The 25,785-nt window shown below is 48.9% G+C and overlaps 1 protein-coding gene across 7 annotated transcripts in view; it reads right to left on the bottom strand.

The window, feature by feature from the left end:
• Window positions 1-408: 408 nt before the first annotated feature.
• Window positions 409-25,785, bottom strand: part of phip (pleckstrin homology domain interacting protein) — a 57,820-nt gene continuing 32,443 nt past the window's right edge. For 4 of the 7 annotated variants that reach the window (XM_035422437.1, XM_035422436.1, XM_035422433.1 and 1 more), the window contains exons 21-40: window positions 24,829-24,963; window positions 24,249-24,343; window positions 23,453-23,675; window positions 22,915-23,022; window positions 22,043-22,150; window positions 20,890-21,014; window positions 20,618-20,700; window positions 19,271-19,382; window positions 18,631-18,692; window positions 11,344-11,532; window positions 11,092-11,212; window positions 10,656-10,781; window positions 10,344-10,416; window positions 9,950-9,997; window positions 9,275-9,427; window positions 7,897-8,049; window positions 7,441-7,604; window positions 6,773-7,011; window positions 6,285-6,434; window positions 409-6,192 (exon numbers count right to left, since the gene is read on the bottom strand). In XM_035422437.1, the coding sequence (XP_035278328.1) occupies window positions 5,318-6,192; window positions 6,285-6,434; window positions 6,773-7,011; window positions 7,441-7,604; window positions 7,897-8,049; window positions 9,275-9,427; window positions 9,950-9,997; window positions 10,344-10,416; window positions 10,656-10,781; window positions 11,092-11,212; window positions 11,344-11,532; window positions 18,631-18,692; window positions 19,271-19,382; window positions 20,618-20,700; window positions 20,890-21,014; window positions 22,043-22,150; window positions 22,915-23,022; window positions 23,453-23,675; window positions 24,249-24,343; window positions 24,829-24,963 (3,342 nt within the window). In that variant the 3' untranslated portion in view covers window positions 409-5,317. The remainder of the gene's footprint in view (window positions 6,193-6,284; window positions 6,435-6,772; window positions 7,012-7,440; window positions 7,605-7,896; window positions 8,050-9,274; window positions 9,428-9,949; window positions 9,998-10,343; window positions 10,417-10,655; window positions 10,782-11,091; window positions 11,213-11,343; window positions 11,533-18,630; window positions 18,693-19,270; window positions 19,383-20,617; window positions 20,701-20,889; window positions 21,015-22,042; window positions 22,151-22,914; window positions 23,023-23,452; window positions 23,676-24,248; window positions 24,344-24,828; window positions 24,964-25,785) is intronic. The other 3 variants (XM_035422440.1, XM_035422438.1, XM_035422439.1) reach the window with 1 other exon arrangement.

Consider the following 25,785-nt stretch of genomic DNA (forward strand, 5'->3'; position numbering starts at 1 on the left):
GAAAGCCATATAAGGGTATACACACAGGATTGTATCAAATACCATTTCAGCACAATTAAATGCACCAATATATCTACGGTATATACTTGCTCTCATAAATGACAGGATATGACAAACACTAGTGACAACGTGTAACAGGCACTATCTACATGTTATTTAATTTCTTTATATAATATAAATCACCGCTTTCCATCCAACACCCCCCCCCCCCCCCACCGCCCTCCCCTTCCTCAACTCAAAAACTTTTAACAGTTTTGCTTTAACAGTTTCCAGTGTCTCAACCAAAAATGTGTTTGGTTCCACCAGAACCTGCTTTAAAAAAAATGAACAAATAATGACTTTATGTTTAAGACATTCAAGATACATCTGTTTAAAAAAAAATGAGCAGGACTGCAGAACAGTGTTAAATAAAAGGGTGGGTTTTTTTTTTTTTTTTTGGCAATCAATGACAACAGAGTCCCCCCTAAAACCAGACAGTCTGCTGTTAGGTAAAGACGCATACTGCACTTCTAACAGAAAATTCTCCATCTAAATCCAACCTCTGTAGCATTTTCGAACTTTAAAAATCCTCTATAGAAACCGCCCCCCACCCCCACCCCCCAACCCAAACTTACCCCGCCTAAATTTTCGAAGACATGAAGGAAAAAAATTCTAAAGAATACAAGGCACAATCATTGAACAGAATTTTGTTTCTTTTTTTTTTCCCAGGGTGTTTCTCCTGTGTCAGCATTAGATATGCCCGTAAAAAGTGCAGAATTAAGTCCATGCAATACTCAGAGAGAAATGACTGTGTACAACAAGTTGCGTGGCCACCATGACATTTGAGGAGAAAAAAATACACACAAAAAAAAATTATGAAATAAAACATGAGGTTTTACAAATAATATACAGAGGATAATCTAACATACATCTTTTTTGCTATCGGATAAACATTGTATTAACGACTAAATACTGTAAGTGCGTATTAAGCTTTGCACACAAAACAAGTCCTTTTCGTGGTACCTTAGGTATTTAATAGAGTATCTTGGCTATATAATATCAACACATGTATACGTTACTGGGCTTCTGAAATACATTTACCTATGTTTCTAATACATTTCTTTAATAATAAAAAAAAAGAAACATAAAAAGAACTGAACATCTGTCTGTCTGTGGGATATTATCACATGAGCAGAAAGCCTGGGGAAGAGGAGGGGGGATTGGGCACATCATACCAGCATACAATAATGTTGGGGGGGGGGGGGGGCATGACATGGGGTTATACCATCCGGTCAGCTGCTTCGAAAGTCAGTCAGTCTTTGGCAAACTTGTCAAATTCACTCCCAAAAATAAATTATGTTTAAAAAAAAAAAAAAAAAAAGAAATGGACAAACCCGTGAGTGAGTGAGACATCACACAACTTCAGAGACCGCATTTTCCCCTGTCAGATGCACCACTCACTCGCTCACTCTCTCACTCTCTCTCTCACACACACACACACACACAATGGATGTAAAGTTCTTGGGTTGTGAATTAGTGTTTAGTGAGCTCACACACTCGCCTCTCCCGCGACGGCTACAGAAGCAGCTCTGTATTTCAACTTCTCCCCTTCCTGCTTTCACAGGAAGTCTGAAAATAAAAGCAGTCGAGAGAAGGAGAGACAGCTAACACTGCAGGGGGGCCTTCTGCAAAAGCTCCTTTTTTTCTTTTCAATTGTGGGTTTGGTTAAATTGTGTTTTGTCGCAGGACCTCTTAACGCAGCGACGGAACAGCTAGAGATTCAGAGAGAAGCGGTTTGGGGGAGCGAGAGAGACGGAGGGGGAAAGTGCGTTCAAACAGATCAGATCTGCGGCCTTGTGGATTTCTGAGTTCCCTGATATGAATTTAAATTCCCCCGAGCACAAAGAAACGCGCCCCTTTATGGGTAAACGTCTCGGGACTCTGCTTTTCAGTCCCAGCAAACAATGGGGGGGGGGGGAAGGGGAGTCGCCTGGTCTGAGGGGGGGGGGGGTATAATCCCCCCAGTTTTTTCATCCGTGAACGCTCTTGTTGCGCCCGTGCTTGGATATCGGAATGATGATGTCATTTCAATTTATCTCCCCGTCGTCGTGACCAGCACGACATGGGCGCTTTAGGGGGGGTCAGCGGGACAGCGGGACAGCGGGACAGGGGGAGAAAAGGAACCCGTCCTTTTAAGCGCCAAACCCGCCAGGGTGGTGGTGGGGGGGGGGGCATGACAATAATGCAGGCCAAAAAAAATAAAAATAAAAATAAAAATGAAACGGCCATCGGGTACGTCTGCAGCGCTGGGTCACCTCCGCGGGTTCCTCTTCCTAACCCAGAGGGAGGAGGGGAGAGGAGGGAGACTTTTGGGGTGCTGACAGACTGAACGCTTTGATTTCCTCCTCAGGGTTAAACCACAGGGAGGTTTTCAAAAGCCAAGGAATTTTTGCGGAACGGTTTTTTTTTTGGGAGACCCACGCAAACTTCCCGCCACATCTGAATGTTGAATAGAGGGACAGCGTTCATCTCAAAGCGACGAGCAACTGCCACCGCAAGGCCACAGAATGCCGGATCCACGAAACCATGGCAACAAGGCCGCCCGGTGGCCAGCATTTTATCCTTTCTTTATGAATTCTGAATATGGCTGGCATCATACAAAAACTTACTCTCTGTTTTTCAGTTTGTTACATAAGATGAAGGCTTACATCACCCTTTGTGGACTGTCAATGTTGCACGGCTCTGGCACCAATAAAGTTTATTCAAAACAGTTTTTTTTTCACTTCCTGAAAATTTGCCTTTTTGGAGATTTTTTTCAAACACCTACGATATATTATCCTTTTTAAATTACGTTAAAATTTACGCTGGGAAGAACACATAGGTGCCGGATTACAAACGCAAAAGACTTCTTTCACTTTCCTCTTTGGGAACAGGAGGATGGCTTCACCCAGAAGTGACTCACAAAAATAGCGACTCTTCCTGAGTCATCTCAGTTTCCCAGAAAAGTGCCGGTGAAACTAGTTTTTGAGAGAAATGCTTACGACACAAAAATATAAACAATTATTCAATAGCATTTTCGGTAAATCAAGGTCCCAAAAAAAAAAGGTACAGAGCTTCAAGGACATCCATTCAAACTGACCAGGAGACTCAACATTCAAGTGACTGATAACCATGACCACATCTGGAAGCGGTTTTCGATAATAAGAAACACCAACTCAACTCTTTTCCCCCCCCTCCTTACAAAAGACTCGGACCGAAATCCGCCGTGACCTTGAAACCCGTTTCAATGACAGGGACGAGGATGAAGTGAAACGCACACGGCACTGGAAACAGCAAAACGTCAAAACAAGACCGCGGGGCACATTTTAAAACGAGCCAAAAACGTTTTAAAAAAAGGTCAGTTTCTCTCTCTCTCGTTATCTCAAAGAAAAACCCTCCAGCACAAGGCAGTGAATCAGAGCAGATCTCGATGCCCAGATACACTCTCATATTGTGTACGTACAGTGTTTTATGCGTTTATGCGTACTGAAGCTATGATTCACCTGCGGTGAAGTAACGAGCGTAAAAAAAAAAGAGTTATTGTGATTTTTGTGTTGCCTGTTCCATGTCCTGCTGGACATAAATCACATTTAACCTTCAGCTAATAAGTATTCGCTCTGGCTGTGGATGACTTATGTAATGAATGGTGCCTCTATAATAATTAAAGCCCAAGTTTGAGTGCTGATAATAACTCAATAATGCAGACGGAACAGAAGGGCATGGCTCAGCAGCCTCAGCCAATGAGAGAGAAGCGCATGTCCGTCCCATCACAGGTCCTCCAAACTAAAATTAAACGCGTCATTAACGCAACGACCCTAATCACCATGTTAAAATATACCAAGGCACGATTTATTGCTAATTTTAAGGACACAGTAAAACTTTTTTTTTTGTATTTTCTCCCAGACTAAGCGAGACTGAAATAAATGATTTTACCTTTTTATGGAGACTGAAGAATTCTACCGTTATGGATAAAACTAAAATATAAGACTTATAATATAAGTACTTCGGCAATATGACTAGCCGCCAGTGCACACTCAAATTATCTTCAACCTGTACATATAGTGATGGTTTAATATTTTTTAGAATTTCTTTTTTATTATAAAACGTATGTATTTGTGTTGACTGACTGTAAATACAGAGCAAGAGGGAGAGTAAATGGGGCTGCATGCATATGTACACAATGAAGTCATGTGACCAGGCCTTGACTGTGTTGTTACCGTGGGCTACCAACTGAAAATAAAATAAAAATTTTAAAAATTAAAACAGAAATAAAGAATTAAAAACACATTCCCGTCAAGTTACCAGTCCTCTGCACTGAAGTGAATCTCACCATTCGGCATTGTTAAGTCCCCCTCACTCAGGGTGAATGGAGTGGTGGAGGGGGGGAGGGGGGTGGAGGGGGAGGGGGGGTGTCATTGCAACATCTTCAGGTTTTTTGAAGCACTAGATCCTGTTGTCAAGTAGAAACTGTACAAAACGTGGGTAGTACAAAAAGCTCGATCGGCACAAAGATGCACTTTCCAGTCCAACCCGGGTCCAAAAATAGGAAACAAGAGCGGGGTCAGAAGAGGTAGTTCCCATTAAACCCCGGTAAAGTAAAGCCATTTCAGACACTGCCCTCTAGTGGTCTGGAAAGGATAAGACACATTTTTTTTCTTTGCAGATGGACACAGGAGAGGAACAACCATTTCTTTGTTAGTGAATCGATCCGTGAACCAGGTCTCCCGTTTCCTTGGCTGCGGAGCATGACGTTTCCGAGAGACTTTCCTGGATAAAATACTTCATTCAAAAGCCCGCCCCCCGTAACTGTTTTATTCTCTCTTTCTTCCGTTTTCCGAAGACTTTATTTCACATTTGAAATCATTTTGCCACAGACGCTGGAGTGACGGAGGACCAAACCTTCCCATCTCCCCCCACGTTCGGCCGGAGTGAGAGCAGTAAGACCCACGGAATTTCTACACCAACTTCAATATTGCGTTGAAAAGGCTGAGTCAAGTTCATTATAACCACCGCTGTAAGAGACGTTAGGAAACGTTTCCTAAATGTTACGTACGTTAGGAAAAGTGTGGGGCGTAAAAAAAACAAAAGGGGGGCCGCCACTCCCCCTCTCTCCCCGTGTTTTGGTTGGTCCCGAAGCAGGTAGGTTCACCACTGAATGTACAAAGTTAGCAGCAAAGATTTGCGGTGTCCTCAGAGGACGATGGCGGGAGGAGCTTCACCTGGCGGATCCGTAAAGCGGGATGAGCGCTTCCGCGCGTCCGTCCGTCTGTCCGTCCGTCCGTCCGTCCGTCCGTGTTTCTCACCAGCCAATCAGGTTGGCCTTGGCCTTCTCCGTCAGCTTGCGCACGCGGCCCTTGCTGGACGTCCCGAAGGTGATGGAGGCGTCCTCGAAGAGCAGCTGCCTCTGCTCCTCCTCCGAGTCGTCCTCGTTGTAGAAGGCCGTCCTGCGGCCCTGGTTTCGCGTCTTCATCAGGCATTTGGAGACGCCCCCGTCGTCCTCCTCGTCCTCGTCCCGGTCCGCCGGCCGGGCCTCCTCCTGCGGGGGGCGCTGCTGGTGCGCCTCCCTCTCGCCGGAGGAGGAGGAGGAGGCGACCGGGGGAGGCGGGTGCTCCTCGTTCTGCCGCCTGGTGCTCCTCCTCAGGACCTTGGGGCTGGCGGGGGCGGGGCTGTGGGCGGGGCTAGGCGCGGGGATGGGCGGAGCCTCCTCCGCCTCCTTCGGGATCTTGGGCTTCCTGCCGCGGCGCGGTCGGCCCCGCCGGCCCGTGCCCGAGCCTGGCCCCGCCCCCTGGTCGGACGGCCCCGCCTCCAGGCCGGAGGAGGTCCCGGCCTCGTCGCTGGCGGACTGTTCCCTCTCCTCCTCCTCCTCCTCCTCCTCCTCCTCGGCCTCCTCCCGCTCCTCCTCGGCCCTGGCGTTCCAGCGCTGCCGCCCCCTGAGCGCCTCCAGCTCCTTCTTGCTCTTGCGGCCCCTCTTCTTGCCCGGCGGCTTGGCGGGGGGCTCCGGAGGCGGGGGCGGGGCTTTGGGCGGAGCTTTGGGCGGGGCCAGCGCGGCCGTCCGGTGGGCGGGGCGCTCCGCGGTCGCCGCCGGCTCCACCTTCGGTCTCCGCCCCCTCCGGCCCACGCCCAGGGTCACGTGACTGCTGTGGCCGTTGAGCTGCATGCTGCTCTGAGCCGTCGCTACGAGAGAAGAGAAACGAAAAGAATGAGAAGCCATCCCATAATGAGCCTGTTTCCGTGGCTCGCAGAGCGCCAGGTGACGCCCGCCTCACCTGGCTGGTGCCGGACCGGCGTTCTCAGTTTCCGCCGCGTCGCCCTGGCGATGTCGGCGGTCGAGGAGCCCCTGGCGCCGTCCGCGTCGTTGGAGACGCTCGGCGACGATATCGAGTTGTGGGCTCTGAGGTATTTGGGCGTTTCTGTCGCTACGGGAACGAAAGACAGAAAGACCGTAACTTTCACCTCTGTCAGATGCGCCTCTCTCTCTCTCTCTCTCTCTCTCACACACACACACACACACACACATAAACACAATGGATGTAAAGTTCTGGGGCTGTGATGTTCTTGGGATGTAAAGTTCTTAGTGATAGTGAGCTCACACACTCACTAAACTCACCTACGAGAACGAAAGACAGAAGGTTTGAGAACGGAAAGTAAACAGTTAAAAAAAAAGGTCTTTATTGACCCGGGCCGGCGCTGATGCGTTCCAGCCGTACGGCTCCTCTGACACACACCCTCCTCTCCGGCAGGTGGGCGGGGTTACCTGTCTTGCCGTGGGCGGGGACGGGGGGCGCGGCGGAGGCGGCGGGCGGCTCGGCGGGGCAGTGGTTGCCGAAGCGGGCGGAGCTACGGGTTCGGACGGGCGCCTGCGACTCCGCCCTCCCGTTCACCAGCGGCAGGTTCTGCCGCAGGGCCTGGGGCCGCGAGGGGCCCGTCGAGAGGGACGAGGCCACCGGTTCGGGCTTCGCGGGGGCCCTGGTGACCCTTCGTTTCCGCTCGGGGCTGAGGGGGGAACAGAGCGCGCTCAGAAGAAGTAATAACAGACCAATTAACTCACACCCCCTAGTTCTACATTTCCTTTATATTACAATGTTAATATGTTTTGAAATCTGGCATCTACAATAAACTACATATCCTTAATCTAGTATAAACTACAACTGCTACAAACTGCATATACTATAAACTACATTTCCTAAATCCACTATAATTTTCAACTACATCTCTCCTAACTCTAGTATGAACTACAACTACTATTAACTACATGTTCCATAAATCTACATTCCCTAAATTTACTATAAACTGCATCTACCACAAACTCCATCTACTAAATTTACTATTAAACTATAACAAAAATAAGGAGGCAGAGAGAAGAATAAGAATGAGAAGGATGATTCTGAACATTACAACTACGTTACCCACAATCCCCCTCACCTGGACGCGGTGCTGCTAGCAGGGGACGGGCTGCGCGCTCGTTTGTTCCGCAGGCTGGGGAGCTTGTTGGCCGCCTGGAAGCGGTGCGCCGACTTGTAGTCCGACAGGATGGCGGTGACGTGCTCCTCAAACAGGGCGGACAGCCGCAGGCTCATGCTGTAGATCTGCAGCGAGACGTGGGGGCGCGGGGGGTCAAAGGTCAAATGTCAAAAGCAGCGTATTCGCAGTGCCACTCAGCCTGCAAACGGCACCTTTAGCCCTTTAAGGTGTGAGATCACAAATATGTGATTAGAATGTTGTTATCTGCACATTCTAATGCTGATGTCACAATCACTGCTGGTAACCGAAAGCAACTGAGTTCTAGAACACCGGCTTAGAAATGAGAGTCTTAGTATAAATGAGTCGTGCGTTAGTCGGTGCAGTGAGGAGTACGGCAGCACGACCCGACTCTCGTACCCTGGACTTCTTGCTCGGGGTGTAGGCCTTGGAGTTGCTGAAAATGAGCCGGACGTCCTTGCACAGCTCGATGGGCGACTCGTAGTTCCCCGCCAGCAGCGTCTTCAGGACCGTCCCGAAATCCATCGGGGTGTCGACGATGTCGCGGTAGTCCTGAACGAACGACAGCCCGTTACACGACGTGATGTGCGACAAAGGACCCCAACGCAGCAGAGTATTAGCACCCTCTTAACACACACTTAACAAACTCTTAACATGCTCCTGGCGGGGTCAGTGTTTCCATGGAAACAAGAGAACTGGGGGGGTTCACCAGGGGGTTCTGGGTTTCAATCCTAAGCTACTGAACTTCAACAAAAACTCTTCACAAAATGATGTAACTTCTAAAAACATTTTTTGAAAGAGTGAGGCCTGGATGAGGGTATCCACAGTACAATTAGTCATTATAATTAATCGCTCTGCATTTTTCAACACATTTAAAAAATGACAGTTAAAAAAGCCTGAACAGAATTCATTGTCGTCGCGACTAAACAGGTGAGCGAATCGGAGCACAAACAGAACGCATACGGTTCTAACGACCTCAATAAACGGTTAGACCACAAAACAGTTCCCCCTTCACAACGCTCTCAGTTTCGAATCGCAAGAATCGTACACAATCCCTAGAGTGAGGAGTAGCTTTTTCAACAAAGAAAGAAAGAACTATTCTTTGACCTATGCTTTTAACCACAGTATGTCCCTATCAGTTCTAACAGAGATCATTACGAACCGCTTGGCCCATTAGTTTCATTAGAAAAGCAGTGGAGAGAGTAAATGAAGGTATAGTCTGGTTCTGCGGTCACACTGGACGCTGGGTTGCTTCTGACAGCTGATAATTCATTAGGTCCGACTTTGCTTTTATTTGAACCGTGACCTGCTTCTCAAATCAATGTTAAAGGGTTAAGGGGTGTGTGTGTGTGTGGTATTAGTTAGAGGATAGGGTGTCTTTTTGGGTGGGTGCGGTTAGGGTATGTAGGAGTGGTGTGAGTAGGGGTCATGGTGGAGTTTAGGTGGGTGTGGTTATAGGTTGGGGGGTGTGGTTAGGGTGTGTGTGTTTAGGGTTTTTGGTGTGTGCGTGTTTAGGGTTTTTGGGGGGGGCCTGGTTAGGGTGTGTGTATTTAGGGTTTTTGGGGCGGGCCTGGTTAGGGTGTGCGTGTGTAGGGTTTTAGGGGGGCGGGCCTGGTTAGGGTGTGTGTATTTAGGGTTTTAAGGGGGCGGGCCTGGTTAGGGTGCGTGTGTAGGGTTTTTGGGGCAGGCCTGTTTAGGGTGTGTGTATTTAGGGTTTTAGGGGGGCGGGCGTGGTTAGGGTGTGTGTGTGTAGGGTTTTTGGGGGGGGGGGGGGTACCGGGTACTCCCGCAGGTCCACGGGCTGGCGGAAGGGCTCGGAGTCCTCGCACTGGAAGATGAGGTCCAGCAGCTCCTTACAGCGCGTCCTCCAGGCCCTCACACTGAACGCCTGCGTCTTATTCCGCAGCTTCCTCATCATGGGCTTCTGCTCCTGGGGAGGGAGGGGAGGGGGGGTCAGCTCTGGAGCATGTACACACACACACACACATACACACTCACATACACACACGCACGCACGCACACACTCACATACACACAAACACACACACACACACACATACACACACACTCGGGCACGCTCACATACACACACACACACACACACACACACACACTCGGGCACGCTCACATACACACACACACACACACACACACACACACACACATACATACACACACACGCGCGCGTACACGCACACATACAGCACGCACGCGCACACTCACATACACACACACACGCACGCACACACACTCACATACACACAAACACACACACACGCATGCACGCACGCTCGTTCCCTGTTATCTTCAAACATCATAAAGGGATTATATGGGTAATAATGGCCACTTAAATAAATAGATCGCTTCATCACAAAACACCGGGACTTTAAAATGGCGTATTTAAGAACTGAACGGAGAGAAACTAGAGGGGAAACGAGAGGGAAATCCCAACCTTCTTCTTCCGTGTGGAGGTTCCCGGTGCCTCATCTTCCTCTTCCTCCTGCAACAGCGTGAGACCGCAACACTGTGACATCAACCCCAGCTGCAGGTTAGCCTTGCGATTTCTCTGTTTACACTGCGATTGTACTGTCCGAACCTGCTGTCAATCTAGCCACAATCATTTCCAGGCGAAGAGATTTTACTCTCAATGAGGCATCCCTAGTTAAATGAAGTCTACATCAAAAACATAAAAAGAACTAATTCTACATCAAGTTAATTTCCACCCTGGAAGTAGGACACAGAGAGCAGGAACTCCATGACTAAGCGAAGAACTGAAATGCAGTAAAAGCACAGGCAGACTGCCAGAGCACTGTGTAAACACAGGTAAACACAGGTAAACAGCTCACCTCCTCTGTATCAGAGAAAGCTGCCTTCTTCATGCTGTTGTACAGAGGAATTATATCGGTGCAACTTTGGTCCCTGGTTCAGAGAAAAAAAGAAACAGGAAATGCGTGTGTAAGACCATGAAATTGCGAAAGTTAAATTTATATCACAATATTCACAACATTCCAGAATATCGCGCTTTGATTGGGGTAGTGCCAGTAAGATTAAACATATTTAGGTATTCAACAGGTAAAAATGATTTCATAAACCACAACTAAAAACCTTGAGGGGGAAAAAAAAATCTATCCAATCAAAGGAATTAAAAAGATGCTTACTTGATAAACTGCAGCATTAGATCTGACACAAATTTGGCTGTTTTGACGATGGGTGTTCCGGGTTCGTTGAAGGTCTGTGCATTGTGTTCTATGTAGCGGACCTCCCACATCAACGATGACATCCGCCTGCCATGGCAACAGAAATGAATTAATCACCAATCACCTCCATAACATACTCAATACAAGCATTCCAAAAGACTACAATCACCTCCAGAACACACTGAAACAAACATTCCAAAAGACTACAAACACCTCCAGCACACACGGAACACAGACATTCCAAAAGAAAACGATCATCTCCAGACCATGCTGAATGCACACGATACAACCGAACTCGACACTCCAACATATTGATCCAGTAATCAATCTGTTAATCAATCAAGCAGTCAATTTTCATACGGCGTATTTCAGAAGTCGCTGTGGAGGCCGAGCTCACCTGTAAAAGCGGTTCCTCAGCCTCTCTCTGATGGTGCTGAGGTCGGTGAGATAGGCCACTACAGTGCAGTACGTCGGGTACGCCTGGAGGTCCACAGGCACGGCGAACGGGGCCGCGATATCTGAGGTGGGGGGGGAGGGGGAAGAGGGGAACAACAACAAGAAAAACAACGAATGAGAAGATAATGAAGGTCATTTAAATGGAATCACGGAAGGACGGAGCGGCTGAGTTCGCCCGGCGAGGGATACGCACCGAGCGTGATCAGCTGGTCGATCCCGGTGATGATGCGCTCGCACTCGGCGTTACGGTTTCGGGAGCCCCACTCCCCCTCCAGGGGCACGTAGAGGAGCTCCCGGTGCTCCTCCTCGGACAGGGGCACGCTGAGCCCCAGCTCGTCCGGGAACAGCGCTGGGGGCGGGACAGACAGCGGGTCAGCGCGGCCTGGACGGGTTAGGGAAACGCCCCGTTTTAGTACAGAGTCACAGGGGGGTCCCAAAAACCTGGACAGGGCTTCTGTGGGACTCACGTCCCTGGGTTAAAGAGGTCAGCTACACTGTGTAGCAACAGTACAGAGCATCACCAATAGCAACAGCAGGCATAGAAACAGGGGGCGGGGACAGGGTAAAGGGGTGGAGACAGAACAGAGGGGCAGAGACAAAAATGGGTAGGGAGAAGGAAATGGGAGTGGACAAAGACAGAGGCAGAGACAGAAAGAAGGACAGGATAAGGGGCGGAGACAGAGTAAAGGGGCGGGGATAGAGTAAGTGGTGGGACATGTTAAAGGGGCAGGGACAGGGACCAGGATTGGGCAGGGGATGGATGTGGAGAGCAGGGGTGTTGACAGGGATGGGAACAGGGGCAGGGGGTGGGGCATTACACCCTACACTTCCAAATCTGATCCCCCCCCCGCCCCCACTCATCCCATGAGATGCTAAGTCCTCCCACTAAGTCCCCCGACACGCGACTCAGAAACCAATAAGCTAACAGGAGCTCAAGTCCCGCGGACAGTCACACACAGGAGGCCTCATGAAAGGAAGGGGGCACTCGGAATAATTGGCAGAAGCGTTCTTATTCCACCCCATCGTTAAAAACGCAGCTCCCCCCCCCCCCCCCCCCCCCGCCCTTGCCATGCTCACCAACTCCCGTATGAAACTGCTAGCCTTCAGCTCTGCTAAAGAGATATTCCACCAGGAAACAAAAACAATTTATGTGTGAATTTATACCCTCAACGTAGAGACACCCCCTAGTGCGCCTGAGCCGCAAAACTTGTTCCCATCCCATGGAGCACGAAAAAAAGAAAATGAAAAGTTTCATTATCACAGCTAAAATGTGAGTGTGATATTAATAACTGGTTTATAAATTCATTCATTCAGACGTCTTAATTTGTACTGTGCATCTTTGAAGCATCGCTATCGGACAGCTGACGTTCCAGACACAAAGCAGATTGCCACGCTGCTCACTGCGCCCTGCTGGTGAACAGTCACATAACATAACATAACATAAGTTATTTTACTCGTCAACAACAGCGCCGTCATTTAAAGGAGCACTATCTTTCAATCTCGAGCGTTTTCGTGTGAGCTACAGAATAAAGTCGCCGCGATGAAATGCTGACAAGCCTCCCCACAGATTATGAAAACGATCACGATGTACAGCATAACTCGAGAACCATTACAAATATAGCCTAAAAACATACTAGGGCCGTTCATCTTCTGCAGTTCATTATAACCGTAAAAGATGAACACAATTGGGAGTATTGTTAATGACAACAATTTCGTAAAAAATGTAATCATTCTCCCTAAATGTTTTAACAGTCATTTAACGTATCTAGCATTGTTATTACTCCGTTATTTTTAAACAAACTAGCAATTGTCTACAACATTATTGCGCAAACTAGCAAATGATTTCTTTCATTAGTTTTTACCAGTATAAATGGCTAACACTGTGGGTGACGTTAATACAGGCAGCTGACTGTGCTTTAATATCTGGGCTTGCTAAATAGCATTATAATCGCCAAATGACGGAGCGTTATTACAGAATATCCGGAACAGAGGAGCTATTCTGCGGGGCCGGCAGCATTATGGTTAGGGAGCAGGGCATGTATCTCTGAGGTTATGGGGTTTTATTCCCAGGAGGGGGTACGGCCATTGTACCACAGAAGGCGGCCATTAAACCGAACAGCTTCAGTAAATATCCTATGGTGTAAATGGACTGTATGTAAAGAACGCGCGCAGTGGAAGTCGCACCGGATAAGAGCGTCGGCTAAATGGCTAAATGGCTAAACGGCTAAATGTAATGTAATGTAATGAGGCCTCATTTCATTACCCACTGTATCATTCTGTTCAGGATTTATCACCGCCCCCCCCCCCCCCCACCCTTAGATCCAGTTTGGCTTTACTACTGAACTTTTTTTAATTTATTTTTTTTAATTATTATTATTATTATTATTTAATAATTTCATTAATGCACCACTGATTTGTTTTTAATTTGGTGTTTTTGGATTTTTTTTGTATCCACATTTTGTGTAAAACTGCGCTTCGGTTGTTGTAAGACTCATGGTTATGACTGTGTGACTGTGTGCAGGATGAGGACATTAGCAGAACTGGAATTAGACACACGTTGCATTTTTTTCTTCCATTACCTTTCTGCAACATTTTCTTTACGATGGGGCATTAGCTAAAAACCATTACCTCTGCACAAACCATGCAATTACCTCCATTATATACAATTATTTAACCACTCAAAAATTACTAACCTTTAAAGGCATAATATTGTTTAAATTGTTAAAAATGCGCTTTACTAAAAACAGCAAGTGTACATCCTGCTTGTTTTCATGGATCCACGCAGTGCTATAACCTTGCTAACAGGAGAGGCGTCTACTTCAGTGTCACACAAAAGCTTGTTTTGGTCACCATGACGATGTTCTAAAGATGGAAGGGATTAAAGTAACGGTAACCACCAAGAGGTTTTGGAAAATAAAAAACAATCACCACAATAGATCAGAAACACACAAAGAACTGGATGGAGACCACGTTTTTAAACGAGCGGCATTCTTAAAAACCTCACGGCAGTTAAAGTCTTAACTATCGCTATATCTCTGAAAGAGAAGAAACAGCTTTAGCTTTAGCCGTTCAACCACTCCAATGAGAATTTGCTTCTTCTTTTTTTGCCGTTATCCAAACCGTGCTCTAAATCCAGACACCCCCCCCCCCCCCCCAATCTCCCAACAGACTGACCCACCACAGCTCTTATCATACAAGGTATTGATTTGTGTCTGCGGGGACGGGAGGACTGGAGTGTGCAGTGTGCATCCTGGAAGATTCCGGCAAAGCGGGGACATGCTCTGTATGCATCTCGCATGTTTGTGTGTGAGAGAGAGAGAGGGACGGAGAGAAACCTCCAAACAACGGTATAACCCCCCCTCAGATACACGGTACAGTGCATTTACCTGTTCAACTCGCGAGGATCACAATTACAGTAAATAAATGCATTTATTCGCCTTCTATATGAAATCGTTTTCTTTTGTATATGAAGCTTTGGCAATTCACTGTATGTATTTCATGCCAATAAGGCATATTGAACTCAACTGAATTTAATTGAGAGAGGGGGGAGGGGTGACAGACCGATGACAGAGGAAGAGAGAGAGAGAGGAGAGGGAGATGAGGTGGATGAGAGAGGGATGAAAGATGAAAGACTGAGAGAGGAGGGTGATGACAGTGGGAAAAAGAAGGAAGAGAGAAAAGAGAAGAGAGGGAATAGAGGGAGAACAGGGGTGATGGATGGGAGAGAGAGAAAGAGGGATACAGAAAGGACAGCATCTTCCATAAAACCTTAGCGACGTTATCCGCGTGTTCCCCTGAGCGGTGCCTGGCGGACCGATGAGACCCCCCCCCCCCCCCCCCCCCCCGCTGATCCGGAAAGTGCCCCCTAATCGGACCCCGTAATCACTGCTTTATTACACCTGCCGTACGGCTGGGCGGAAGATTCTGGGAGCGATGAGAGGATCCATTCCTCAGTCACACACCGTCCCGCGAACCCCCCCTCGCCCCTCCCCCCCGCCCGCAGCCCCTCCACCCCCCCACTTCCCCTAACACTGGCTGAGCTAATATTACATTACAGCCCATTTACATGCAAAAAGCAAGAAAATGCTGACTCTGCATTTCCCCCTCTTCCCCTACATACTACCCGATAGACGTTCTGATAATGCACACTGTCTACACTGCACCATGACTGGTGGGACTGGGTTCAGTTGGGGGGTAGGGGTGCGGTGGAGGGGGTTCTGATTTAAAAATGAACAAAATATAGCATGTAAAGAAAATAAATACACTGCTTTCCCAGGAAACACTCCCTGTGTTCACTCTAAACGGTCCGTTAGGAGCAATTAGCTAGAGAACATTTCGCTACAACAAACACGGGGACGCGACCCCACACATCTCTGGATTTTAACACACCACAGTCCCTTTACTGAGCCGCTCTTAAAACCCATTACATCTCTGGACTCTTCGTTTTCTTTCCTAAAAACACGGCAAAGCAGCACGGACAGACGTTCACGCGATTCTCAGGGCAATCCCACAAACCATTTCACTTGCCAGACAACAAACCGCGCTGAAAGCAGGGGCTCTGCGTTTATCCCATTTTAAGAAGAATTTTCTCCCGGAAATTTGATGTCTGCTAACTGGAAAAATAATTTTTAGGAGTACAACTACAAACTGGGATGCATTAGTGTGCCCCCTATATTTTTCAGCTTAGGACCACGTGTGAGCTCCTTGGATAAAACTGTGAGCGTAGAGCCCAGTTAAAGGCTACAGCGGAGTTCTCCTGCTCTGTGTTCACAGCAAAGGTGAAAACAGGGACGGGACTACATTACATTACATTTACTTGGCAGACGCTTTTATCCAAAGCGACGTACAAAAAGTGCATTTCATGGTCATAGACAACTGCTAAACACAGGTTCAGTAAGGTACAATGCTTATTTTGTACAGCTATTTCTAGCCAAGAACACAGTTCACACAGTGAACACTATTCTGACCTAAGCAGAAGCAGAGATCTCTAATTCGGCTGCACTCTTCCACGTTTCAGACAGACTGGTACAGTACATGACACCGGCACGGCACTTGGGTGTATGTGCTTATTCAGGTCTGATTCCTAAATAATTCCCCGGGTTCGAAAATATTCCAAGGTTGTCATAGAAACAGGGATTCCGTGCCGCTAATCCTGCTAGCGTTCTCCGTGTGCGTGTCGCCGGTGCCCCTCTGCGAGCTCCCCGCGAACAGTGTCTGAAATATTCATCATCAAAGCACGCCTACTTCAGCACCACAAGCCCTCGAATACGTTCGCTTGGATTCCGCCGATCACAAACGTGCACACCAGTACTTCACACGCTTCGGCTCTGAAAAAATTTATATTTTGGGATGTTTACAAACAAATTCTGGAATACCAGAGGAACACAATTTGAGTTAACGCAAGGGTAATTTAGTTCTCTCTTCTTGGGTTTGGCAAAAAGCCAGCTTCATTTTAGCCGTACTTTTTATTCATACCTTCTTCCCGCAATCAAGAAATTTACTGCACGTTGAAGGAAAAAAAAACACAAATACTCTGAAAGGTGGCCTGGTTCTCTATACAGACGGGCAGAAATTAAAACTACATCTAATGAAGGCCCTTCTCCTGCATCAGATTTCCAGGTCATATTCAGGATTAACAGATCCTTTTCAGACACTCAGAGAAACTTCCCTCTCTTACCACTAGGTGGCAGTACTAACAGGACCGGGCACAAAGTGCACCCCCGATCGCTTGCACACATCACGGTCCAGTGAAACTCAACGACTTTTGGAAGGGGAGTGAGAGTTTCTGCACGAGTGGCGAAATGAAAGGAAAACAAGCATCCACTCCTGTACAGTCAGAGGGGCATCTGAGCCCCCCGTCCCACACGTTCGTGGGTGCGTTTATTCATTAACGATGCCGTTAGAAACGGTTTGGGCAGCGCTGGAGAAGTCCGACGCCAGCTCCTCATTGGCCGAATGAGTCCTCGTATGAATCTGTGCGTTCTTCCTTTCACTTTACCCAATCAGCAGCTTTCAGCTTCTTTGAAATGGACACAACTGTTTTTGTTTTTATTTTTTATATTTCGCCAGTTCATATCGTTGCCTTTGAGAGCACATTACAGGTAGTATTTCTCAGCCAATAGGAGTGAACTACAGAAGTTTAATGATATGACGCATACGCATGTTAATGACCTAAAGCGCACTCTTTATATTAAGGCATTTCTGTAAATTTGGAGCCAAAAGTGAGAGCACACATTATCCATTAACTACGAGTTCTTGGTGGGGAGGCCTTCTCGGAAAAATCTATTTTTAGTCACGACTGTATTGTTGTCTGAAAAAATGAAAGAAAAACTAAAACACAAGCACAAGCACAGATCGCAGACACCAGAACGATTTTACAGATGAAAACTCACGCCTGGAGCGCACGAGACTTCTATGAATTAATTTAGCAAAGCAAAGAGTAGGGTCGTCTTCTTCCCGGTGACATCATAACCACACAAGCTTTCCTGACAGTCGTAACAGCCAAAAGCGAACGAAAGACCAAGATAACAGATCCAAAAATCCAAACCAAGAAACCACAGGTAGAGTTCAGCAAACGTGCAAATCAGAGGTTCTGCTGCAGACACTATGCAAGAGGCAGTGGCATTAAGCGGTGCACAGGAGCGGGACAGGGTCCAGTCAATACGGAACGGGTAGAGTACAGAGTCAGCCAGCGCAGCGCCTCGATTTTACAACCAGCTGTTTGAGCACACATTAGATAGCCTGAGTCAGCGCCACTCCACCTCTTACGACTCCGAAGTTCAAAACGCACAACATTCCAAGCAAAAATTCACACCTGCTCCCCTTCTCTAGGTGAACAATTCTACGTAAAAAGATACATAAATAAACTGTACAGTAAAAATAATACATAAATATATAAATACGTGAATGTGTACATATGCGGTAAATGGAAGGTGATGTCCTGAACGATTAATTTCCTGCATCTCGTTGCCATGGTGACCCCCCCCCCCCCCCCCACATGCTTGCCGTCGCTTACCAGAAATAAAGCAAATAACCGGCTTAGGAGAAACACTCGAACGTGTCACTCATTCTACGGTGATGTCACAATGTGTACTAATTTACTTCCTGTTCCCGATACGGCCCCTGATTCTAGCCTGGAACTGCCTGTTACATTTCTGAGTCAGCGAGTGGGCAATTTACCAGAGAGAGAGAGACGGAGAGAGAGACAGAGGGGGAGAGAGAGGAGGGAAGGAGGGAGAGAGGGAGAGAGAGACAGAGGGAGAGAGAGAGGAGGGAGAGAGGGAGAGAGAGAGAGAGGAGGGAAGGGGGGAGAGAGGGAGAGAGGGAGAGAGAGACAGAGAGAGGGAAAGGGGGGAGAGAGAGACAGAGAGAGAGAAAGAGGGGGAGAGGGAGAGAGACAGAGAGAGGGGGGGGGAGAGAGAGGGAAAGGGACAGAAAGAGAGGGTGAAGGAGAGAGAGAGAGAGAGAGAGAGAGACTCACCGTCTCCAGGAATAACTTCCATGTCCCAGGGGCTCATCTTTTCCGTGTCTCCGTTATCCCAACTGGGGGGGGGGGGGGGATGGGGGGGATGGGGGGCGAGAGAGTGAGAGAGAGAGCACCATGACGCAACTTGACGTAACCGGGGGAAACACTATAGCTGGTGTCACGCACGCCCCCGCATCCCCACCCCCCCACGGCACACACACATAGAGCGAGCACTACCACAGCAAGCAGGCCTTTTGGTCTCTTACATAACACGCCGAATCTGGCGGTCGTCAAAATGTGTAAAAGCGTTGTGTAAGTCAAAGAGAAAAATTCAACACATTGGCTTGACAACACTCAAAGTCTTTGGCTGTCTGCAATGTTGTTCAACTTATTTTGTTATTACTTTAATAATTATAGTAGAAATGCTATCACAAAACACAGAATCTCAGGTATATTTACTTTGCAAGCAAGGAAATTAGACCACATTTAACTCTTTCAAGAGCATAGCTTTTTTAAAATGTTTGTGTTGTAGAACTCCACTGCTTTCAGTTACCAGTAGTGACTGTGACATCAGCAGTAGAATGTTCAGTTAAGGCCATTGTTTAAGAGGAAAAAAGGCGGGAAACGGGTGTTTTTTTGTTTTTTTTAAACGCACCAGACATTGTAGCACTGGAACAGACTGTCTGGGTACTGAGTCTGGAAGGGCTCCTGGCTTTCGATCGTGCCGAACCACCAGGCGTCGTCGATGACCGACCGGAAACGGTCTCCTGCGGGGGGGAAACACGGTCGGTTAGCGGTCAAACGACAAACGACCAAGCTTGCTCAAGAAAGCGGGGAGACCGAGTGGCTCAGTCTCTCAACTCGTACATGAACCCCCCCCCCCCCGCATAGCCCGGGGGTTGAATCCCCGCCACGGCACTTCCTGTTCTGTGATCCCACCTCAATCCGTAACCCTCCATTCTCTCCTCCTGTCTGAATAAAGTGAGCAAATTACATAGGAAGGGCAGACTGTCCGCTCAGCTAAGAGGGTTTAAGTCAATATCCCAGTAAACAATCATAGACACTTTAACCCTTTGAAGAGTTGGTTTTTATGGAATGTTTTTTTTGTTAGTGTTCTAGAACTCCATTTCTCTCAGTCACCGGTAGAGATTGTTACATCAGCATAAGAATGTTCAGTTAAGAACATTCTATTCACATATCTGTGATCTCACACCTTAAAAAAAGGTTAATAAATAGTAAAGACACACAAATGTATCTACCATACATGTCCTAGTATAAAAGAAAGTGAAATATTGGTGAAATATTGGTGGGGATAAGGCATGCGGGTGGATAATTATGCACTGGGATCACCCGTCTGGAGCTTATTAACACGTTTCCAACACAAACAGTAAACACATGAGCACCACCAGTCTGGCAGTGGGAATTCAGCGAAGGGTTTCGGCAAAGAGGAGCCGCTCTACCGAGACGCCCACAGCCCTTACCTCCTTAGCACCTCCCGCTTAGCTGCAACATAAAGAGGAACTTCATCGCCGAGAGTTAAAGATGATGAAGTGATAATACCGTCGTTTTCCGCTAGATTAAGTGATTTTAGTCTTGGGAGAGATAACGCTGACTTCATACAACTTGCGCTAGAGCACGCTCAGAAACTATAGAATTACGCAGCTCAGCGCTGAGGAGCTATTCTGCCTTTTACGGGCTCACATGAATACGAAATTTGATTACTGTCACAAAACAGAACGAGCGTCTGTCCCCTGTCACGTGCGTAACACGCGCAATTCGTGCAGCAAGCGTTCAGGTGGGGGTGGGGGGGTCAGGTGGGTACTGAACATTAATTTGAACTTTCGCCTCTTATTTCTAAATTCTGAAAAGATTTCCTGTGTGCCAAGTCTTCCAGTCTCTCCTGCTTTCTTTTGAAGGTGGCGAGGGGAGGGGAGGGGAGGGGTGGGGGGTGGAGGGGGGCTGGTGACAGCGGAGTCCTGGAAGTGACAGAACTGTGACTCACCTATTCTCCATTGCCGGTCGCGCGCGTCGTCAAACTGCTGCCGAAGAACCAGGAAGTCGATCACGTCGGGCATATCGTGGTACCTGTGAGCACGGGGGGGGGGAATAAACCCAGACTGATGACCTCCTCCTGGGCACAATGCTTTGATAGAACTGTCCCCCTACCACACACCTGACCAATGCGTTTGCATTGTGGCCCGTGAGCAGAAATCGGACAGAAGGTCCGTTAGAGAGCAGCAGCCAATCAGGCGCCATGGGCGGAGCGTGACTCACTTCATGGAGAAGGAGCCGCCGGTGAGCTTGCCGGTGTCCGGGTCCAGGAAGGCCAGCTTCAGGCAGCAGAGCGTGGGCAGGCCCACCTCGTACTTAATCCCCACGATCTTCATCAGCTCCTGCTCCTGCACGGACACACGGACAGAGAGACAGGGCTGCGTCAGACTAACGCACCTCCCTCCACCTCCTTCATCTCCCTCCACCTCCTCCCTCCACCTCCCTTCTCTTCCTCCTCCACCTCCTCCACCACCACCACCTCCCTTCTCCTCCTCCTCCCCTCCTCCTCCACCATCAACACCTCCCTCCCCCTCCACCTCCTCATCCACCATCACCACCTCCCTCCTCCTCCTCCTCCTCATCCCCCTCCTTCCCCAACCAGCTCCCTCCTCCTCCCCCTCCTCCTCCCTCCGCGTCTCGTTCCCTAATGAGCCTCCTGCTCCAGCAGGTCGTATCTCCGGCTGTTCTGAACACGAGCTCATGTTACCGGCGACGCCGTCCGATCGGGACAGGGAGGATAATTACCCCGTTCTCCGGTACGCCCTGTTTACACACGCCCACAAGCTCTTAAACCGCTCTCCTCACATCTCATCACACACTGGCCAAAATGTGAGCTTAAAAGGTTTCAGACTTGATGGAATATATCTCTAGCTTTATATATAAACACATTCAGAGATGTTAGAAGAATGATGTAAGTGTGCATGTTGGCCTGTATGTTTACATATACAAAACACAGCCAGATTGAACTCATTCTGAAAACTCATTCGGTATGCAGGGGAAAGCTGCAGCACAACAGAATGTAGGTGGCGACCTAGCTCAGGAGGTAAGAGCGGTTGTCTGGCAGTCGGAGGGTTTCTGGTTCGATCCCTGCAGTGGGCGTGTCAACGTGTCCCTGGGCAAGACACCTAACCCCTAACTGCTCTGGTGGATGAGAGGCATCAATTGTAAAGCGCTTTGGATAAAAGCGCTATATAAATGCAGTCCATTTAGTCCATTTAGATCCTGCCTTTTAATAACACCTGGACAAATGACAAGTGCAGAAGGGCCATTTTTGGGGCGGGACGCTAATGAGCAGAGTGCTGAGGGTGCAGGTGGGGGTGGGGGCGCAGATGCAGGTGGGGGAGCGGGTGGGGGTCGCGGGCAGGGTCCTGCTTACCCTCAGCTCCATTTTGTGCCAGGGCTGCTTTTTGGGGTTTATGCTGAAGATCTTGTTTTTCCGGGCCATCTCCACGTAGGCCTCGTGGCCCTGGCGGAAGTAGTAGACCTGGGGGACAGGGGACAGGAAACGCATCATCATCATCCCCCGCCCAGCGACACAGCCGCTCACGCCGCTCACAGATAACACACAGCGGCAGAGTATTAAAGATCAATTACCGGGAGCAGCCAGGGAAACTTAATCAATCACTCAGCGCATCAATCAATACTCCAGTCTATACTGGAGCCGGTAGCGCTTATCCCAAAGGGCCTGGGGGCTTTTGTTCCCGTCTGTTAACTCCGTTTCCCATAAGGCCCTGGGCCACACAAAGGGATGAGTTAATAGAGGTTTCCTGTGTACACGTCCTGACCTCACACATCACAAAGGAAAAGGAAAAACGGAGCGTAGACCAGCACACTCCTGGTCTGACAGCCGTACTGTACTGTACGTCAGTAATTAAGCCCGCCTGGCTCACAGAAGCCGAGAGAGAGAGAGCCTTTACTGTGCAGGACTACAGGATTACAGCAGAGTCACAGACATGGAGAGAGGGAGAGAGGGAGAGAGTGGGAGGGGGAGAGGGAGAGTGAGGGAGGGGGAGGGAGAGAAAGAGAGAGAGAGGAGATACAGAACCCAGCCTTTTCCTGCATAACAGATAAGACAAGCAAAGTCAAACTGAGACAGTAGTCCATACTGAGATGGTTGGGAAAGCCAGATAGAGGAGAGAGGGAAGGAGGAAATATGCAGGTAGAAAAATGAAACATCTTTTTTGTGTGATTGTGTGATTGTGTATGTGTCTCTGTGTGTGTTTGTGTGCGTGCTTGTGTGTGTATTACCTCATCGCCCATCTGTGGGATGAAGGGGCATCTCCGGGGCACTGTGTCAGTGATCCAGGCCGAGGGAAGCCACTCCTCCAGAGTCAGACCCTGCTCCACCGGTAACCTCTGAGAGAGGGAGGGAGGGAGGGGGGAGAGAGAGAGAGAGAGAGCAGGAGGGGGAGACAGGGGGGAGGGGCAGGGGGGGAGAGAGAGAGAGGGAGAGAGAGAGCAGGAGGGGGAGACAGGGGGGAGGGGCAGGGGGGGAGGAAGGGGGGGAGAGAGAGAGAGAGGGAGAGAGAGAGCAGGAGGGGGGAGAGAGAGGGACAGCAAGGAAGGGGGGGAAGAGTAGGAGGGAGAGAGGAAGCGAGAGGGGGAAAGGGAACAATGGAGGGAAAGAAAGAAAGAAAAAGGAGAGAGGGATGAATTTATTGGAACTGTGAATTAGGCAGTTTCTCAATGTTTCTCACAGTTTCTAAAACTTCTATGTGATTGAAAATATGCGATTGATTTTCCGGCAGGTCTGCAACTCGACTCAAAGGTCACGACTCAAATTCACCTTCAGCCGCCTCTCCTTTGGCTTCTTCTTCTTTGGTAGCGCGCCGTCTTTGTCTCGTTTCTCCTTCTTCCGGTCCTTCTTGCTCTCCTTGTCCTTCTTCTTCTCCCCGTCCTCCTCGGAGCTGCTGGCCGCCTTCTTCTTGTGCCGCACCTTCGTCTTCTTCGGCGGCTCCAGGTTGATGCCGGCGTCGGCCGTCCAGTCCGAGTACTCGCTGGAGTAGTCGCTGGAACGCGGAGCCACAACGTTAGCGTTAGCGACGCTGGCCGTCGAAGGCCTGCGCTATACACACAGGGGCTCTTTGAGGCTCTATAAAGGCCTGCCCAGGGCTGGTATCAGTATAAAGACATTTAGAGGAAACAAGACTGTTGGTTGCACTTGGCGTTTCGGTAAACTGTTACTCCTTCAATAGACTTTCTTCTGTACTCTTCACAGTGTAAATCAGTCTTAAGGGTGCCTAGCCAGCCTATAATGATGATCTCAGTTAGGGCCATGACATTTTACCTTGTAGTTCAGTCCTCCAAAACCAAGATGGCCATACAGGACTTTCTGAAACCACTTTCTAAGCATTCAAAACACGGTACAGTACCCTAATCGCGTCAATTAATCATTCGGCTACCACAGGGGTGTCCGGGTGGAGTGCCAGATTTTGTTCTAGCCCAGCACTGCGACACCCGATCCAATAAGAGAACTTATCGAGGTCTTCCATCAAGGCTTTGATCAGCTGAATCAGGGGATGTAGCACTGGGCTAGCACAGCGGTAGCGCCAGGGAGGGGAACGGTATGGGGACACGCCCACCTGGAGCTGCTGTTGTCGTCTGGCCACGGCTCCTTCTCCTCCTCCTTCTCCTCCTCGGAGGTGTCCCCGCTCTGGGGTCGCACCTCCACTTCACCCTGCCAAGAGAAAAAAAATGGGGTTCCCTCTCAAATCCAATTTACATTCTCCCTTATATTTCCATTCCGTTTTCCATTATATTTATTTTGCAGCTCTATATCACGATACTGTTCTGGTCTACTTATGATTGGCTGGACACCAGGGTACTGATTTGTGGATGAGGCCAGACCCATCTCTGATTGGCTGTATATCAGGGTACTGTTCTGTGGGTCAGGCCAGGCCCATCTCTTATTGGCTGTATATCAGAGTACGGATCTGTGGGCGGGGCCAGGCCCATCTCTGATTGGCTGTATATCAGAATACCGTTCCATGGGCGGGACCAGGCAATCTCTGATTGGCCGTATATCAGGGTACTGTTCTGGAGGTGGGGCCAGGCCTAGCTCCGATTGGCTGTGTATGAGGGTACTGCGCTGTGGGCGGGGCCGGGCCCATCTCTGATTGGCTGTGGATGAGGGTACTGCTCTGTGGGCGGGGCCGGGCCTACCTCGGAGGAGCTGTTGTCCTCCTCGGCGACCTCGTTCTGCCGGCTGGTCTCCTCCACGGCCGCCCTGGTGTGGTAGCTGTGCTGGTTTCCCTGGGACCTCCTGGGCTCCTCCCCCGCGGGCTCTGGGGCGTGGTGCTGGGGGGGGGGGGGGTATGAGGTGGGGGGGTGGGGGAGGAGCACAGGGGAGACGGTAAATCCGATGAGCATAGGGAACAGCACAGATATAACCCAGCAGTTCGGGACACTGCTCCAGCAACCCTGCTGCCCCATCACCCTTTAACACAGGGCTCCTGCTACCGGGGCTGTGCTGTGGAATGATGATGATGATGATGAGGAAGCAGAGCCAGTGATGTCGCCACACCTGAATCTGCTCATCCCCGCTGTGAAACAGGAAGTGTGCTACATCACACAGTCAAAGCACTGCTGGTGCCCTCTGTGTAAAACCAGAGATCCACAACAGCAGCCCTGGAGGGCCAAAGTTTCAGCAGGTCTTTTAATTTTAGATTAAACAACACCATAGTGCAAAAATGCACCAAAAAAACCAGGACACACGTCTACCCTCCAGGACTGGATCTGGCATCAGCCGTGTAAAACGTTCCAAGATTTTAAGGGATCTCCGAGTGAAATCAAAAGCTTTTTTTTTTTTTTTTTTTTTTTGGTCTGAGTACAAATATTTTAAGGGCCCTTCAAAGGCCTGAGCAGCTGAATCAGAGTTGAGTTATCAAAGAGCCACAGAGACCTGGCCGCTTACCCAGAAACTATTACGGAGAAAGAGAGACAGAGAGAGAGAGAGAGAGAGAGAGGGAGAGAGAGATTACAGTAACGGTAGAGCAAGCAGAGTGAAAATGTGTGGGAACAACAGAATAAAACGTATTAAACGCAATGAAAGAGCATTTCATCGGGATGTCATTGCCATCGCTTCTCAAAGCATTCCTCACCACACAGGCCTCCCTCCTC

This window comes from Anguilla anguilla, chromosome 6 (assembly GCF_013347855.1).
Source record: "Anguilla anguilla isolate fAngAng1 chromosome 6, fAngAng1.pri, whole genome shotgun sequence".
Lineage (NCBI taxonomy): Eukaryota > Metazoa > Chordata > Actinopteri > Anguilliformes > Anguillidae > Anguilla > Anguilla anguilla.